This window comes from Neolamprologus brichardi, chromosome 12, assembly GCF_056152115.1.
Source record: "Neolamprologus brichardi isolate AB-2024 chromosome 12, ASM5615211v1, whole genome shotgun sequence".
NCBI classification, from domain to species: Eukaryota; Metazoa; Chordata; class Actinopteri; order Cichliformes; family Cichlidae; genus Neolamprologus; species Neolamprologus brichardi.
Window position 1 is genome coordinate 3,910,698 of NC_142115.1, and position 16,613 is coordinate 3,927,310.

Consider the following 16,613-nt stretch of genomic DNA (forward strand, 5'->3'; position numbering starts at 1 on the left):
CGGCAGTTTGTGTGTGTGTGTGTACTTTTCCAGGGCGCGCGCCGACTGAATGGCGGTGATGAAGGACATCTAGCGGCCAAACACCGGAATTACACGTTTAAAATAAATATCTCCAAATACCCAAATAATGTCATGGCTGTATAAGCAACCGTGATTTTTTATAAACCTTCTAGATCATGTAGTGCATATCTGTTCACATAACCTCAGAGAAGAATAAACATTATACCATTAGAATCATGAAAGGCACAACAAATCAGACTGCATTCTCAAGTTTTTGGGACAAGTTTGAAGATAAAGATCAATGCATTTATTTAGATCATAAAATACTTTGAAGTATGACCATAGCTGTTATCAGACCCTTCCCCAAAGGTTGGTACACTGGGACATACAAAAATAAAGTAAATGCACCTTCAAATGTGTCTTTTTTAGATGGCAAATGACAACAAAAGCAGCTGGTCACACACTTTTGTATAAAGTGTAAAAAGTCTACATAGCATTTCAAATTAAAATTCCATATAAACAGTCAATAAATACTTGGAAAGTTAAGATTTGATTGCTCTCATATAAAAGACAACAAATATCATTTATTCTAAAGAAAAAAAAAATCATTATTTGTGATTCAAAAGTCTACTGCTTTCAGCTTTCTCTCCTCCTGCTCTGTAAGCGGCTGCTGGGAGAGGATTTTATCATGGAAGCGGTGGTGTTTGCCTATTCCCAGCTTTGGCAGACCTCGGTTCAGCCCCTCCAGCAGCACACATGCCTTACACAGTTTCTGACTGGAGATGTAGCCACACCGGCTGCAGGTTCCCTGGACAGGCATCTTTACCCCCTCGCGCACAGACAGGTTCTCACCGGAGTGAATAACGTCCATGATTGAACTGGGCCTCACACTCTCCAGATCCTTTAAATAGGTTCTTGCATAGCCACGGTAAGCATTAGGAGAGTAGATACACTCAGTAGAAAAGTAGTCTAATTTCTTGAAGTAAGCATACAGAACAATCTCTTTTTCATAAGCGTATTTAAGGGGTTTGCAGCGTGGCACGACCCCTTCATTCTCGCTGTCCGTTGAGATGGCGGTGCAGCGGCGCAGCCGAGCTATGTCCCCTCGCAAGACGTTCATCAAAACAGTTTCTGCCACATCATCAGCATTGTGACCTGTGCAGAGGGGAAAAAAGAAAACAAAACAGAGACATCTCGTTATTCAAAACAACACATTAAAGCTAATGCTGCTCACATTTTCACAGTCATTTGAATCTACCTGTACATATCTTGTCCACTTTAAGCATGATGGCTCCTCTGTCCAACGCCTGCCTCCTGAACACGCCACAGAAGGTGCAGTTATTTTTCAGCCCAACCTGCTTCACTATAGCATCCATTGTCCAGCCATACAGCTCCTCATAGGACACAATCTTCAGAGGCAGTTCATACTGTTGCTGGTTCCTCTTCACAGTCTCCAAGGAGTCATCTCGATAACCCGTGATTCCCTCATCCACCGAGAGAAGCATGAGCTCAAGACCGTAGCTGTATCGCTCATTCAGGACCTTCATTACATGTGCAAGCACAGTGGAATCTTTTCCCCCGGAGGCAGCGATTCCCACAGACTCCCCGGGTTTGAACAGCTTTGCTGACACTATGGTCTGATGAATCTCCTCTTCAAAGGCCCAGAAGAAGCACTCCTTACACAGAGAGTGGCCGGTTTTTGGACGTTTAAGCACGGCACGCTTTTCAGAGCAGCTGCTACACTGGACAGGCATCTTGACTGTTGGAAAGGTGGTTTATTAAAAGAACAACAATGTCCAAAATTAATATAACAAATACTTTAAATATTTCATGTCAAAGCCATACAAATCTACAAAGCTCAACTTCCTCGTTGCTGATCTCCTTAAAGTGATCTTTATCATGTTCGTTTTATAACCTGAAAATCCCAATTTAAAGTTTGGCTTTAGTCTAATGGTCTAGTAAGTGCTTTAAAAACACTTTTACAGCTCCTTACATAGCCAGGTAGGTGAGATGTCAGCCCTGAAGAATAAGAAACTTTACTTCATACGCTGGATTACTTACTACATTAGCTTCATTTTTATCGACATAAAAGTCGATAAAACACCCCGTTACTTCAATCAAAGAAATAAGCGGACAATTTAGTCACAACTTCAGTCATATTAGTGGATTATCAGGCTATATTTTCAAGACATGCCAAATTTAAGAGTAGTACAACACATACAAAACCTTAGCGTGGTCTAACATTAGCTAGCTAAGCTAAGCTAACTCGTGAGCTGTACGTTGGGTAACATTTTCTTACCAAAGTATCCGGGGAATGTGGGGATAATATATGCAGTTACTATAATAGCTTTTAAAAATTAAACCGTTAGCACGCTAAAGCAGGAGAATATTTTTCATCTTGTAATGTTGTCTCTTCTTTACTGGGACAACAGGAAGTGACGTCTCCAGTAAACACCCTACAGCGCAGCCTATTGGTCGGAGTGGGCCAGTGCACAAACCAACCCATGTAATTCCTTCACAATACCCATATATACTCTGGTGGTTTAAGCACAGTTTAGATGCATTGGTGGTTAGAGCAGGGCGATATGACCAAAAATATTTATCACGATATACATTTGAAAATCTGCGATAACGATATAATTGACGATATAACTGACACTAGACAAAATACTTTACAACTCCACAACTTTATTAGTGCAAAAAAACCAAACAAACATCAATGTATTTTCACTTAAACAAGCAGGTGTTTTATGTGAATTAAAGTTATATAAAAATTTAACAGTGCAAATGCAAATTCCTTGCTGACAGTTTAACCAAAACGCATTTCCAGTGAAAATTGGCCGACATATCCTCAGCATAACCATGTATAATATCCACAAAATTTAAAAAGAGGTTATACACACACAATACGGTAATATTATGTTGAAGCACAGTACGTATCACTCCGCCAGGCTCCTGCATGTTCGTAGCTTAGCAAAGTCGTACTAAAACATTTGACAGATTTTCGAGCGCCGTGTACATAAAATCGTTTCGAGGTCAGTAAACGCAACCAGAATTCATACATAAGGCCCATTGGATTATAAGGGGCACTGTTGACTTTCAGAAAAATCAAAGGATTGCTTTTAAGTGTGCCGTATTTTCCAAAAAACACGGCAATAACGGCCCGCTAGCATGCTCTACCAAAAATAGTGCTTTGTTGTGTGTCTGACGGACAAAAGCTAAACCAGTTCCACCACTGAAGTTGCAGCATTTTTACAAACCAATTCTGGTTCATCCGTTTCATTCAACGATTTGCTTTCGCCGCCATGCTTTTTCTGACGTGTGCGTATGAAAACAACGGCACTGCGCATGCGCGTTTTACCCATATTCTATCGCGAAATTTCATTTTTTTATTGTTGCCCAAAATTATACCGGTATTACCATGAACGGTATGTTAAGGCCCAGCCCTATTGGTGGTGTCTGTTTTTCAGGTGTTGCAGTCTGAAGGACTTGTGTGGAGGGGAAAAACAAGAAAATCCCATGATCGAGTCAAATGTAAGCAATAAGGATTTATTAGTTTGCTTCAAAGATTGTTACTACTGCCTCAGCTGATATCAAAATGCTGCATGGTGGTGGTAAATGAAGGTCAAAGGGTTTGTTGCCAGAAAGGGAGCAGAGGATGCTGAGGTCAGGATTCCTGACAGGAGAGAGTCACAAGCTTATTTGACGGGATGAAAGGCACCCCTCTGATGCCACTGCATGTCTCTGATGCGCCGGACTGATTGGACCTGAGGAATCTGGGCTCCGAAATCAGTGGTGTCCTTGTACTCCCCCTTCTCAAACAGGTACTGATAGCCTCTGTAGCCTGGATACTGGTAGCCCACCCAGCTGGTGCACCACAAGCAAAGAGAGGGGAAACAAATGTTAGCCAGTTAGAGGTCAAAGGGCATGTGGCAGCTATTTCTATGATATACAGCACCTGCTGAGAGGATGGACTCACGTGCCACTCTGGACCCGAACAGAAGAGACCTTCTCCTGGTAGCCGTGTGCGTGAAAGCTGGGGACATCATCATCTATGATTTCTATCTTCTTCCCTGCGAAGCTGGGGTTTTCGTAAAGGACAATCTTGTGCTCCTGGCTGTCCTGATAAATCGGAAGAAAAAAAAAAATCAAGCCAAGGGTGAGTTGTGAAGCAGCTGATTATGGGATGGAGGTATAAATTTGTAAATCTCACCACTTTAATGGGGCGGAATGCAACAATGGTGTCACTACGCCTGCTGTTGGTCCAGGAATCCCAGCGAGGATACTCGCCCTTCTCAAACACATACTGCTCCCCCTTACAGTTGGCCTGCTCATATCCCACCCATCTGAGAAGACAGAAAACAACAACAACAACAACAACAAATGGGGCTGTGATTGATGCAGGGGCTCAGCTGGAAATATGGGTGGTTGTCTGCTTATCACACATTAAATTTGATTGCTTTTCTCTATGCCATTCCCTCTTTTTTTGCTCATTTGCTAGTTTTCTCTGTCTGTCTCTGACCCACACTCACGGTCCACACAGCACCAGTATGGAGCCCACTTTCTCCACGCCTGCTTCCTGGAGGTTGTTACAGGGACCAGTCAGCTCATGGCAGCGTCCCTGGAAGTTTTCCTGCTCATAGATAACCAGCTGGAAAAGAGGGTTTTTTTTTTAGCTCATGAAAGGAGTTGTGTTTTTTTGATAAACAATTGCAAATACAGAGTGCACAGATTTCATGTGAACTTATGTGAACTGGTCTCGCTGCCAGTGTGCGCCTGTCCTCCCTCACCTTAAACGCACTGGTGCCTGGCTGCTGCTGCTTGGATGCAGGACTCTGGTGGTCTGTGGCCATATTGAATGGATAAGGATGATGCTGAAAAGAAACAGGTAAAAGTATAATTCTGAATAATTTTGAGGTATTTCTGTATTTTTTTTTCTTGGTAGCTTTTTCTAAAATCTGAAAAGCTGTTGATTGATTCTGTTTGCTGTTATTGTTCTAAGTTTCTAAGATTTAACCTAAATTACAGTGGCAAAAAGAAGACAAATGCTGATAAATATATATATTAAAAAATATATATAAAATACAGCGTGACGGACATGATCCCCTTACCAGTACCTGTCTGTGCCAGTGTGTTTGTGATGGCACAATGAGCTCAATATATACGGGACGCCCAGGGGTGGAAACTTTGCCAACAGCACCGAGAGCGTCCAAGCTGGCCGGCAGATCGGCCTGCCATAGGCCCAGCAGAATGAAATCAGGGGTCACTGTGCACCCCCACCCAACCCCACCCCACCCCGGAGTGTCACACTCCCACAAAGTTATTTCATTAGTTGTCAGTTTTGTCCAGCCAGTCATTGTTTGATATCCTCATGATTCAGCACAAACAGTGCCAAGAGACCCACACCTACAATGAGCAGGGAGAGTGAGAGAGAGAAGGACGGTAAAAGATGGGTTTTACCGTGCTGGAGGGATGTGAACAACAGAAGAGATGCTGCTGAACATTTCCATATGTTTGAGTTGATTTTATTTTATTTTTTTTACTGTATGGTGTTAAAAAATCAAATCAAATAAAGGCAGATGGGAATGCTGCTGGCTGCAAAGAAAGACAGCAGCTCTAAAGAATGGATTTATGACTTAAACCTGCTGACCATCTACTGGGAGAATTAAAACATCGCGATATAACAATCCATCTTTAACATTTTTATACTTTGGGACAAAGTTTTTAGACACTTCTATTTATACTCTATACTCGTTTTTTTTTTTTTTTACATCTACTTTATATTGTTCACAGTGATTCAGATGAAACTAGAGTGATTTCCTACAAAAAATGTGCTCTTATTAGGTGTGTTTGTTATTATTATCATTAAGATCGGTACTTTCACCAAAGTAGGATTTCAAATGGATGCTTGAAATGTAGCATCATGCTATTGAGGTGATCTTTTTATTGTTAGTGTTGCTAAAAGGAAACATTTTAATGAGATCATAATGTGCATGCATCACCACGGACAACAGATGAACTGGAGCTGAGATTTTTGGGTTTGAGGTTTTGTGGTGTAGCATGATGGTCTGTTTCAGTGGTGGCCAAGAGCCTCTGCAGAATTACAATACCAAGCTGCAGCTTTTCAGGGACCTTAAAGGGACATATGAGGCTGAACCAAGACATGGTATATGATAAATAAGGATTATTTTGAACTGTGAATCATGCTAAGCAACTTTATTAGTGTCCAAGAATAAAGAAGAAGAAATGGAATTTGAATTGCTTATAATAAGTTCACTACTGAGAGAGACCTCTGTTGTTGTGCGTGAAATCTGTTGAAGCCACTCTTTTAGTATTGTTGTTACAGCTCCCAACGCTCCTGTTACCAGGAACATTTTGGACCATTTTAGAACTTACCTTCCAATTCTGCTCCTGTTGCTCCCTCATGCTCCTTCTTCCTGATGTTTTTGTCTGCTGGGATTGCAACAACTATCACAACTGCAGTCTTCTGCTTTTTATTAACCACCACTGTGTCTGGTTGGTTGACCAGCAGCTGCTGGTCCCACAGGACTTTAGCCCTGTTGTTCTCAACCAGCTTTGATGGTGTCTCGAATTAGGACTTGGGAACTTTGACACTATATGTGGAGTTTTTCTTGGTCCATAACCTTGCAGTCCATTCCTGTGCAGGCTTCTAGTGATTGCCCTCTTTCAGAGTACAATTGCTGGTCATTCACTAGAGTCTTGGCAGTTGTTCTGGGGTTTTTAGGTACATCTTCGTTAGTTTTCTTTCCAGATTCTTTGAAATTGTTTGGTTCCTACTTCTGCCAGACCTTTTCTGTACTGTGTGGCAAATAATTTTGTCCTCATCTGTATACAGATTGTCTTTGCCAACATAAAAAGGATTTATTTGACAGCACTCATTGGACTGACAATGCTCAGAACAATGGAAAAGTCCAAGGAGCTCAGTGAAGATCTAAGAAAGAAAGCTAGATTTACACAAGCTGGGAAGATCTCTTAGAGCTAACAGTTAATCGGGTGTGACACCACTTTGCCAAAGTCTGAAAGAACGCCCAAACTGTCACCTTCAGATGAGAGGAAATTGTTCACAATGACCTAGAACAATTCAGAAACCACAAAGGATCAAATCTGTCATGAACCGGAAACTTCTGAAACCCCAGCGTCAGTGTCTACAGGAAGCCAGTTTTACCTCGCCATGGACTGAGTGGTAAATGGTAAATGGCCTGTATTTATATAGCGCTTTACTAGTCCCTAAGGACCCCAAAGCGCTTTACATATTCAGTCATCCACCCATTCACACACTGGTGATGGCAGCTACATTGTAGCCACAGCCACCCTGGGGCGCACTGACAGAGGCGAGGCTGCCGGACACTGGCGCCACCGGGCCCTCTGACCACCACCAGTAGGCAATGGGTGAAGCGTTTTGCCCAAGGACACAACGACCGCGACTGTCCAAGCCGGGGCTCGAACCGGCAACCTTCCGATTACAAGGCGAACTCCCAACTCTTGAGCCACGATCGCCCGTAACCAACCAAAGATGGCCCTGCTCCAAAATCAACACCATCAAGCTCAACTGTAATTTGCAGCTGCCCAAATGTACAAACTAAATGCCTTCTGGAAGTTTTATGGTCAGTCAAGACAAAGACAGAGAGCTATTCTGCCACAATAACAAAAGGTATGGTTACGGGAGCAAAGGTCAGTCTTTCAAATGCTCTACCCAAAGTCAAGCATGGTGATAGCATCATCCTGTGGTACAGCATGACTCCGCTGCCAGTGGTACTGGTACATTGCACAAAGTGGATGGAATATATTCAAAGTCAATAAAGATGTAATAAAATAATAAATACACAGTCAGATAATGTAACACAGTTACATCCAATCATTAGAACCGAATGAGTCCTGCAATCAAATCCAGTGATTGGCTGCTTTTATGAGCCAGATGGTCCGTCTGAGAAACAGTCAAGGGCTTCGTCGATTAAAGACACGCTGACTGCGACTGTTTTGTTGGGATGTTATGTTCACTTGACTACACTTGATGTAATCCAGTACACTCAGGAAATGATTGTATGACTAATCGATAGTTTATTTGTTTTTCATGCGATTATGGGCAGTAAATCTGGGCTCAATATCCGGTTGCACGCTCACAGGATTGACAAATCCTTGAGTAAAATTGCTTGCTTTCTGACAAAGGTGAGGTTGTTTGTGGCTCATTTCAGATGTGTTGTGTGTATGTGTTTGAAAGCCTCATGTTTAAGGGAAAATTCTAGTCCAGGGAAACGATGCTGAGGCAGAAATTGCCAGAATCTTCTCATGATCGCGTATGATTGAGTTATTGATGATCCGCTTTATGTTTTCTGCAAGTATTATGCATAAACTGCAGGTCTGTGTCTCTTATCTCTGCTTTCCCTCTTTTACATGATTAAAACTTTGCACTTTGCAGAAAAATAGAGAAAATGCTCCACTCAGTGTTGTGAGGGAAAAGTGTGTTTTGTTTTAAAAACCGCATGCATGTGTGCTTTTACATTTGGACTGATTTTTTTCCTCTTATTATGCTAAACCTGAACTTAACACTAGTATAATAGTGTTAAATATGTACACTGGAGTAACTGCATGCTCTCAGTGTTCACTTTGTGACCATTAACCACCAAATGCACAATGAAGACTAAGGGAAGGGAATGCAGCGCACTCTGTTTTAATAGCAAGCATACATACAGCATGACATCATTTCCATTTCTGTTAGGCAAACGCGTATCCACATATGCATTGAATAAGTCATGTGTTCCTAATGCTCGATGAGGTTTTCAGCTGTCTGACTAGAATAGGAAAACACATGCAATGAAAGCGGCACACATCTGCAGCTTATCTCGAGGAAAAATATCTGCCAGATGTAGGCTACATTATCTCCACATAGATGTCAGTGTGACATCTCTGATAGTGTTTTTATTTTTTTTTCCAAACCTTTAGTTAAAGCCATCTCCACCTTGACTTGAAGTACAACATCACCAATAAACTCCAGGTCAAACAACTTTTATTCGCCACTGATACATACATGGCACTCCTCACTGGGCACAAGCAGCGTTTGCCGTGGTTAGGTTAAGGCAGAGGGCGGGCACTGTCGGCAGCGTGGGGAAGGCTGCGGGAGGCAGGCGAGGGTCCTGCTCAGCTGGCTCCAGCTGTAGCAGGAGGGGCAGGAGGTGCCGGGGCAGGGTCGGGATCAGGAGCCGGAGCTGGGTCGGGAACGATGAAACAGCCCCTCTTGTGCCACTGCATGTCTCGCACACGTCGGACAGACTGGATCTGGGGAGCGGGGGCCTCCCAGTCATTCCAATGCTTGAAATCTCCTCGCTCAAAGACAAACTGGCGACCCCTGTAGCCTGGGTACATGTAGCCAACCCATCTGGAGGAAGGAGAAACAGACAGAATGTGAGGTGTGTCGCAGAAAAACAGCCAGAAGGCAGTGCGATGTGGTTTAGATAAGGGTGCGCTGAGGATCTTACGTTCCATTGAGAGCTTTGATGCTTGCTACACGGTCCTGAAAACCATGGCCCCACAAACTGGGCACATCATCGTCAATGATCTCCATCTTTCTGCCAGTAAAACTTGGATTCTCATACAGGTGCAGCTTGTGTTCAGCACCATCCTGAACACAAAAATTACACAAATTACACTGATTCAGTAAAGTAATTATTTAAAATGTGTCAGGAGGTAAAAATACAACAGGCAAAGGCTACGTGTATCTGTGTGACTGCATCATGAGCTTTGTATGTAAACCAGTCACGCACCACTTTGAGTGGCCTTAGAGACAAGAGGGAGTAGCTGTTCTGACTGTTGGTCCAGGTGTCCCAGCGTGGATACTCTCCTTTCTCCAGAATAAACTGCTCCCCTGTGAACCCATGCCGATCATAACCCACCCAGCTGAGGGGAAAAGAGAAGATCCGAGTTTACCAGCGTGACAAGCTTGCCTCTTCTAAATTTTCTTACATGAATAATCTCACATGCGGCATTACTTACGGTCCTGACTCAACGATCACAGAGCTGACCTTCTGCAGTCCCTTCTCTGTCACATCTTTACACTCTGCAGAAAACTCTGCCTTGCAGCCCTGGAAATTTTCAAACTCAAACAGCACCACCTGGAAACACAGAAACAAAAGGCATTCCATAAACTAACACAGACTCCTTTCAGTTCCCCCTGGGAGCTTAAGATAACAGCCTCCATATAGAATATAGACATGACATAGGCTGAGCTTAAAAATAACTCAAACTGTCAGGTTCAGCAGATGATGCAGGTACATCTGTGACCAATAGCTGGACAGCAAACACACCTGTATAAAGGTGGGAACCCTGGGAGCAGTTCTTCTATAAGTTGTTCCAGTACCTTGTATGTGGCTCCAGCTCCACCCTGGCTCTTCCCAGCAGCTAGCTGCTCCGGGGCACTTTGCTGCTCCGACATCCTCCTGATCCACTGCTCCTCCACTTTTTGGCAGCAGCACACACATAGAAAAAGCACCATCCGTCACACATTCATACATGGGCACACGCACACACACAGGAGAGAAGCTTAATGTCTAAGCTACGATTGTGGAATACATCCTTGAGCAGGAGGACTTTTTTTAAGCCTCAGCAGTAATAATTTACCCGATAAGAGTTTGTTTTTCGAGTATGAACACACAATTTCCTCATCACGTGCAATACTTAATAACAAACCCCACCAAACCTGAGTCCTCCCCAGTGCAGCACCACTGAACTCCTTTGCAATGGCATTATTACACCGTGGTGATTGATAAGTATGTGTCCAGTAGGAGGCTTTTACCTGGGTATGCCTGCTAGGAAGCGGTAGTGTCCCTCTTTTTTCGCTGCCACTTGGTGTTTGGTGGGGTTGAGCCATTAGACCGCAGGGATGGTTGGGGGGGGTATTTATGGTTTATTTCTGGCCACAACAGCAGAAAAGGGGGAGCTGTTGATACAGCAAGTCTGTCGCTCACATTGTGTCCGTAACGCTGCCTCTCAATAGGCAGCTGTGTTGGCACACGCTGCCCTGCCTATCTGCCGGGCTGCCAGCAGGCGTTGTGTGTGGGCACACAGAGAGAGAGCCAAGAGGATTCAGCAAACGGCCCTACTCAGCATAAACACACACACACACTCATTCACCCAATCTCAACTACACAAGAGTTCCCCGTGCTTTTTTTGTGTACTAAAAATAAGTAACTTGATTCAAGAAATACTCAGAAAAATGCAGTTTTTCATGTTACATGAGGCTGTGACGCAAGTCAAGTATATTTTATTAAGAATTTATTCACTTTAGGACACTGGCCAGTACAACACAGTGCAATATAGACCTTTCCTTTTGAATTTAAAAAAGAAAAAGGGCATAAAAATTAACCCTTGAATTTCATGACAAAGTAAAACATCCATGTACATACACACCAGGGACAATCGCTCTGAAGCCTCGATCAACACATTCGCTTGCATTGCACGAGCAGGCCGATACAGAAGATGAGACCAGAGGGGAAGGGGTGGTGGTGGGTGGGTGGGTGTCCGTGCTGTAGTGCGTCAAGTGACAAAGTGCTTTACTGAAGCGTGGAGTAAGTAGGGAGATGGCAAATGTGGAGAGGAAGACGGAGATGAGGCGTAGCTGAAGTTCAAATGTTCACATTAGTTTGGTGCATTACAGGACTCGTTTACATTGTAGTGAATGAACCGTCCCCTTCCCTGGAGTAGTGTAAGTCAACATCTAGGTCCTCTGAACCAGTCAGCGAGAGCCAAGCCTGATGTGACAGCAAAGATTGTACATGCATGGATAATGAGTGACAAAAACGAAAGGGAAATTGCACAAAGTATTGTCAGGACATGATGGAGAAGTAGGTGAGTATGGCTTAAATTAGATGCTCGCAGCTACAATCTACTAAAGAAGGGGAAGACGGGCTGATTAGTTTTTATAAAAGACTGAGGAGTGTGTTTGTGCTGATTAGGAGTGTGCATGATTGACAGATACAAAGCTGTTTGTCCCATCCCTCTTACACATTGACAAAAAGATAAATCACAAAAAAATATATACACAGTATGCAGCAACTGCACCCCTGTTAGGCTGTGTAACTGTATCAAAGTGAACAGCTCTGCTGTAGTGATACATCCTTTCCAAAACGAGTTCTCCACCTTTGTTAAATCAATGAGGATACAAATATAACATCTCCTGATTACAGATACTAACATGAGCAGCACCCCCATGGACGATCAAGACCGTGGAGGTTTGTTCTCAACGCGCAGAAATCATTAGCGTCTGAAATGTCATCCTATGGCAAAGTTTGTGTGACTCCAATCAGCAACCTCTACAGATAACACATACATGGCTAGCCTGTACATTAGCTGAGTAAAGAGGAAACTGGATGCAAAGGATTGGCTGGATTGTCCTCCAGCATGCGATGAAGCTCGTCCAGGAAAAGGAGGTGCTGTGTCTTCCCGACTCCTCCTGGTCCCGCTTTAAAGTGTTCGTGTGAAGTTCGTTTTGGAGCCCCTGGGTTCAAGCATGAAATGGAGTAAGCAGACCAGCCTGATGTTTTTCCTCCATGCTCGTTTTTCTTTTTCCATAGGACAGAGACTCCCCCCCCAAAAAAGGCACCATGCACATTTACCGACCCAGATGAGAAGAGAGAGAGAGAGAGAAAAAAGTGGGGGGGTTTAAAAAACCAAAAAAAATCATCAGCAGCTGTAGATTCAACCTCCTCCTACTCTCTGGGTCAAACGTTAAGGCTTCTGTTTCACACAGATTCATCTGTTAAGGCAACCTGCAGGAGACAGACAGAGATAAGTATGAGAACTGCTGCTGATTATTTGTTACAAAACAAGAAGACACACAGAAGAGCCAAAAACCTAGCTCACCTTATTATTTACTTAGCTCTCACTTTCATACTGACTCAGGCGTTTCTTGGATTTCAGCTCTTTCAACCACTGGGGTGAATCCTCCTGGCTACGAAATAAGATAAACGATGAGTCGACAAATTCTCTCAAGTATAAAATAAACGTTTTGTGTTCAGCTGATGTTGCTTACCCATTTTCTTTGCCGCCAGAGGGGGGCAGCACACGCGCTGCCCTGGGGAGAAAAGGGGACTTGGGAGAGCGAGACAGCTGGGAGGGAGAGGAAGCAGGTCCATCAGTTTGATTGTCAGAGTCCCCCCTCTTCTTCAGCTGTGCCTGACAGAAAAAGCGATGCATTACAAAGAGTTTGCTAAAAAGTCAGTGCGAGTTTAAAATAAGAAGGCTCTGTGAAATAAAACTGCAACATGACAAACAATGCCAGGAGGTGAACGCGCAGTTCCTGGCTCACCTTTAAAGCTGAAGGGTCCATGCCAGGGAACAGGGCGACCCTCTGTGGCTGCGACGCAACAGCCGGTGCAGCATCAGCTCCTCTGGGCTTCTCCTCAGAGTCTGAGTCATCGTCTTTACTCTCAGCCTTTGCCTCTGTCAAACGGTGAGCACATATTAACAGGTACTTTCCACCAAATGTCCTGTAATCTCCCCCGAGAGCTTATGTGCAGCAAGTGTAGAAGCTCCTCCAGGGATTTTTAAATTTGCATTTCCACAACAGGGCTTCAGCTTTGGGAGGTTTAAGCAAATTAATTCGGAAAAAACAAGTAAAGATCTCAAATTCCCTTGATTATTGTTCTCAACAAAAATGAACAAACCCTGGTCTCACGTTAAGATAATTTATTAGCCCGAGTATTTCCACCACAAAATACAAGGAAACCAACTTGCACAGAAATGCTGGTAGAAATGTTAAATGGTTCCTGTTTCAAACTGAAACTTCCTGAAACTTCAACTACCCAGTGAGGACTGATGAATCAGATTCCTGGAATAAATGAAATTGATGTTCCTGGAACTGAATTCAGTCCACGGTCTATCGGGAAAAATTGGATTTAGGGGAACATCATGAGCCTTCTATTCCCTGGGAAAAGTTGTTGTGGTTGGAAAAGTTCTTTGTGTGATTTGGGAGCCAGTTAAGAGAGTGCAGGGAGGGAGTAGGGCTGCCACAAACGATTATTTTGATAGTCGACTAGTCACCGATTATTTTTGCAATTAGTCGACTAATCAGATCCATTGGATGTAAAACGTACAGCTTATTGCACCAGTAGCATCTGCTCTTATATAACTATCATTAGCTTACAGCTTTAAGTGTTTAAGGTATGTGCTAACTAAAAATAAAGACAAGATAATCGTTTATTAAATTTTAATGAAATTTGCAGATTGTTTCGGTGAAGTTTAATAAACTCCTTGCTATCTAAAATATAACAGGATACCGGAGTATATTCTCGAGCATCTCACACTTCTGATAATCAGCTGTCTGCTTGATGTTTATTCAGCTGTGTAAAAACTATAACTTTAATCTCAGCCAAACCGATTTACTCAGGAACAAATAAAATACTGAAAAACGCCAAACAATAACATTTTTAAGTTATCTAAGTGACTTATATATCATGTTTAACCTGAGTAGCGAAAGACGGCGGTGGGTTTGAAAACGATTTGCGGGAGTCCGGTGTTCTCACGGCTCTAGTTAGCCTAGCCCCCGGCTAGCTATCGAGCTAGTGGGTAACAGACGTCTCCGAAAACGTCGGAGCGCTTTTGAAAATATGTGGTGTCTTGATAAACTGAGCAGATATTTGAGGTTTACACAGCTACATTCTCGCCTGAAAAATATGTTAAACGTTTATTTTGTGACCCAGAAAGAATAATAAGAGTAATATTAAAACTAACTAGCTGCCGCCATTGTTGGAAACTGAGCAGGGCTGCGCTATGAATTCTGGGACAGAGCTTCTTCTTCTTCTTCGGGGTTTAACGGCAGCTGGCGTCCTTGTACATGCAGTGCTGCCATCTTCTGTTTCAGTCCGTTATTACACTCTTAAATCCTACTACTTATTCCTGCGTCTTTTGAGAGCTTACAAAGCTTCAAACGACGTGTCGACTATTAAATCAGTCGTCGACGATTTTGATAGTCGACGTAATCGTGACTAGTCGACTAATCATGGCAGCCCTAGGAGGGAGGTGAACTTTTGAGAGACTCTAGATTAAAGGCATGTATGGACAACTGAACTGCACTTTGGAGTCTGCATATCTAGAACCTTATTCATGTTTTAGCCTCTCTAAAACGTAAATACAAAGGCTTATGGAGCAGTAAGGAGTAGTAACCTGTGGAGTCTCTGTAGAGCCAGTCCTCAGTGGTTCCTCCCTCACCCTCTGCTTGTGCAGCACTCTGACGTGTAGCCCTGGTGGGTCGTGTCCGCGGCGCTCGTTTCTTCCCCAGCTGGGCTCTAGAGCGGAGCACGCTGGTATCTAACAGGGCGGTCGGAGCCTGGATATCAAAACACAAAAATAAAACACATGAGACAAAATGTATAAACACACAGCATAATAAAGAAGACGTGTGTCAGCATAGTGAAGACAGAGCAGACTTTACTGACTTAAACCGGCTCATTTAGTAACGTTCAAAAGAATTGAGCTGTGTTTAGCACTTACGTCAGGGAAAGAGAGCGGCTGGCTCTCGGGTGGGGATGAGGGAGGGAGGCCATCCAGACTGTTGCTTTCAAACGGTGAAGCAACATCACCTGGTGTGTGCGCTGGAGTTGGCTTTTTCGGTGAAGAACTGAGATTACTTTCTGAGCTGGGAGTCGCAGGTGTCAGACTGTCGATGATTAGCATAAACAAGACTTTTGAAACATGTCTGAAAACAGCTGCGTGGATTAAGTAACCACAGGATCTCATCATTTCATCAAAACCATGACAACAGTGAAAACAGTGAACCCTAGTGAAGTGAACTGTGTAGAGTGTGTGTTCAGACTTTTAAGAACTTACTCTCCTTTATTATTATCATCAGTGCTCTGTATTTTTGTGATGTTACGTTCTGACCACATGAGGTCAGTAATGGATCGCAAAGTAATGCAATGAAATGAGAAGAACAATCTGTTAGGCTACGTTCACTCTGCAGGTCTTGATGCTCAATTCAGATTTTTTGATCAAATCTGATTTTTTTGTCTGCTCGTTCACACTACAAATAAAATGCGACAGCAAACGCGCTCTAGTGTGAACGCTCAAAGCGGCCGCATGCACAAAAGAAGACGTCACACACAACGCGCTCTGTTTAGACCCAGACCAACAGTATTGTTTGACTGATGGCCGTTAATATAAAGACTTCGGACTTCACGTTTCCCAATTTTTGCTTTAAGTTATTTTGTTATTTACATAATAATGTAAATAACCTAATAATGATCCTTATTGCTGTTTTAGAGGAGCGGTGCTTCAAAGGATAGTTGCAGATTTCTGTCAGAATCTGCAGATTATACAGTACAAATAAAATGTTCACGTTTCTCCAACGTTGTCTTCCCAGCAGTTTCACCGGATGGCCAGGAAGCGTTCGCGATGTGTTCTCCGGTGCTGATAATCGGCGTCTGTCTTGTGTCAGTGACGTAAAAGATGGATTTAATGCGACTTGACCATCAAACAGCAGTCGCTTTCTGAAACATCGGATATGTATCGGATTCAGAACCACATACGAAAGTGACCCAGATCGGATTTGAAAATATGGGATTTGCGCTGTTCACACTGTCATACCATGATCGGATATGGGTCGC

General features: G+C 43.3%; 4 protein-coding genes across 6 annotated transcripts in view; all 4 read right to left on the minus strand.

Moving 5' to 3' along the window:
* Positions 1-284: 284 nt before the first annotated feature.
* ctu1 (cytosolic thiouridylase subunit 1 homolog (S. pombe)) lies at positions 285-2,441 on the minus strand. Its single transcript, XM_087848652.1, has 3 exons — positions 2,300-2,441; positions 1,259-1,759; positions 285-1,155 (listed from the first exon to the last, which is right to left on the minus strand). The coding sequence occupies exons 2-3, from the start codon at positions 1,752-1,754 to the stop codon at positions 620-622; spliced, it is 1,032 nt and encodes a 343-aa protein (XP_087704778.1). The 5' UTR covers positions 1,755-1,759; positions 2,300-2,441; the 3' UTR covers positions 285-619.
* A 1,082-nt stretch (positions 2,442-3,523) lies between these two features.
* crybb2 (crystallin, beta B2) lies at positions 3,524-4,871 on the minus strand. Its single transcript, XM_006805465.2, has 5 exons — positions 4,791-4,871; positions 4,533-4,651; positions 4,214-4,346; positions 3,980-4,122; positions 3,524-3,867 (listed from the first exon to the last, which is right to left on the minus strand). Exons 1-5 carry the CDS (start codon positions 4,851-4,853, stop codon positions 3,699-3,701), a joined length of 627 nt encoding a protein of 208 aa, XP_006805528.2. The 5' UTR covers positions 4,854-4,871; the 3' UTR covers positions 3,524-3,698.
* A 3,802-nt stretch (positions 4,872-8,673) lies between these two features.
* Positions 8,674-10,893, minus strand: LOC102784487 (beta-crystallin B3-like). Of its 2 annotated transcripts, XM_006805426.2 has the most exons (6): positions 10,808-10,893; positions 10,373-10,470; positions 10,009-10,127; positions 9,780-9,912; positions 9,495-9,637; positions 8,674-9,394 (listed from the first exon to the last, which is right to left on the minus strand). In XM_006805426.2, exons 2-6 carry the CDS (start codon positions 10,445-10,447, stop codon positions 9,157-9,159), a joined length of 708 nt encoding a protein of 235 aa, XP_006805489.1. In that variant the 5' UTR covers positions 10,448-10,470; positions 10,808-10,893; the 3' UTR covers positions 8,674-9,156. The 2 variants fall into 2 exon arrangements, with proteins under 2 accessions (XP_006805489.1, XP_087705027.1); XM_087848901.1 differs by lacking the exon at positions 10,808-10,893 and having other exon boundaries at positions 10,373-10,507.
* Positions 10,894-11,158: 265 nt separating this feature from the next.
* The window catches only part of si:ch73-138n13.1 (uncharacterized), a 31,287-nt gene continuing 25,832 nt past the window's right edge, over positions 11,159-16,613 (minus strand). For both annotated transcript variants that reach the window (XM_087848899.1, XM_087848900.1), the window contains exons 8-13: positions 15,502-15,667; positions 15,175-15,337; positions 13,319-13,452; positions 13,043-13,185; positions 12,874-12,961; positions 11,159-12,779 (exon numbers count right to left, since the gene is read on the minus strand). In XM_087848899.1, the coding sequence (XP_087705025.1) occupies positions 12,886-12,961; positions 13,043-13,185; positions 13,319-13,452; positions 15,175-15,337; positions 15,502-15,667 (682 nt within the window). In that variant the 3' untranslated portion in view covers positions 11,159-12,779; positions 12,874-12,885. The remainder of the gene's footprint in view (positions 12,780-12,873; positions 12,962-13,042; positions 13,186-13,318; positions 13,453-15,174; positions 15,338-15,501; positions 15,668-16,613) is intronic.

What these genes read in the sequence shown, in the direction of transcription:
- ctu1 (XM_087848652.1), bottom strand. Translation starts at nt 1,754, where the DNA reads ATGCCTGTCCAGTGTAGCAGCTGCTCTGAAAAGCGTGCCGTGCTTAAA. An exon ending in AGTGGACAAGATATGTACAG is followed by an intron (nt 1,156 to 1,258) that starts GTAGATTCAAAT and finishes CCCTCTGCACAG; the next exon opens with GTCACAATGCTGATGATGTG.
- crybb2 (XM_006805465.2), bottom strand. Translation starts at nt 4,853, where the DNA reads ATGGCCACAGACCACCAGAGTCCTGCATCCAAGCAGCAGCAGCCAGGC. An exon ending in ATACTGGTGCTGTGTGGACC is followed by an intron (nt 4,347 to 4,532) that starts GTGAGTGTGGGT and finishes CTGTCTTCTCAG; the next exon opens with ATGGGTGGGATATGAGCAGG. An exon ending in GTTCGGGTCCAGAGTGGCAC is followed by an intron (nt 3,868 to 3,979) that starts GTGAGTCCATCC and finishes GTGGTGCACCAG; the next exon opens with CTGGGTGGGCTACCAGTATC.
- LOC102784487 (XM_087848901.1), bottom strand. Translation starts at nt 10,507, where the DNA reads ATGGTGCTTTTTCTATGTGTGTGCTGCTGCCAAAAAGTGGAGGAGCAG. An exon ending in GAGCTGGAGCCACATACAAG is followed by an intron (nt 10,128 to 10,372) that starts GTACTGGAACAA and finishes CTGTGTTTCCAG; the next exon opens with GTGGTGCTGTTTGAGTTTGA. An exon ending in CTCTAAGGCCACTCAAAGTG is followed by an intron (nt 9,638 to 9,779) that starts GTGCGTGACTGG and finishes TTTTGTGTTCAG; the next exon opens with GATGGTGCTGAACACAAGCT.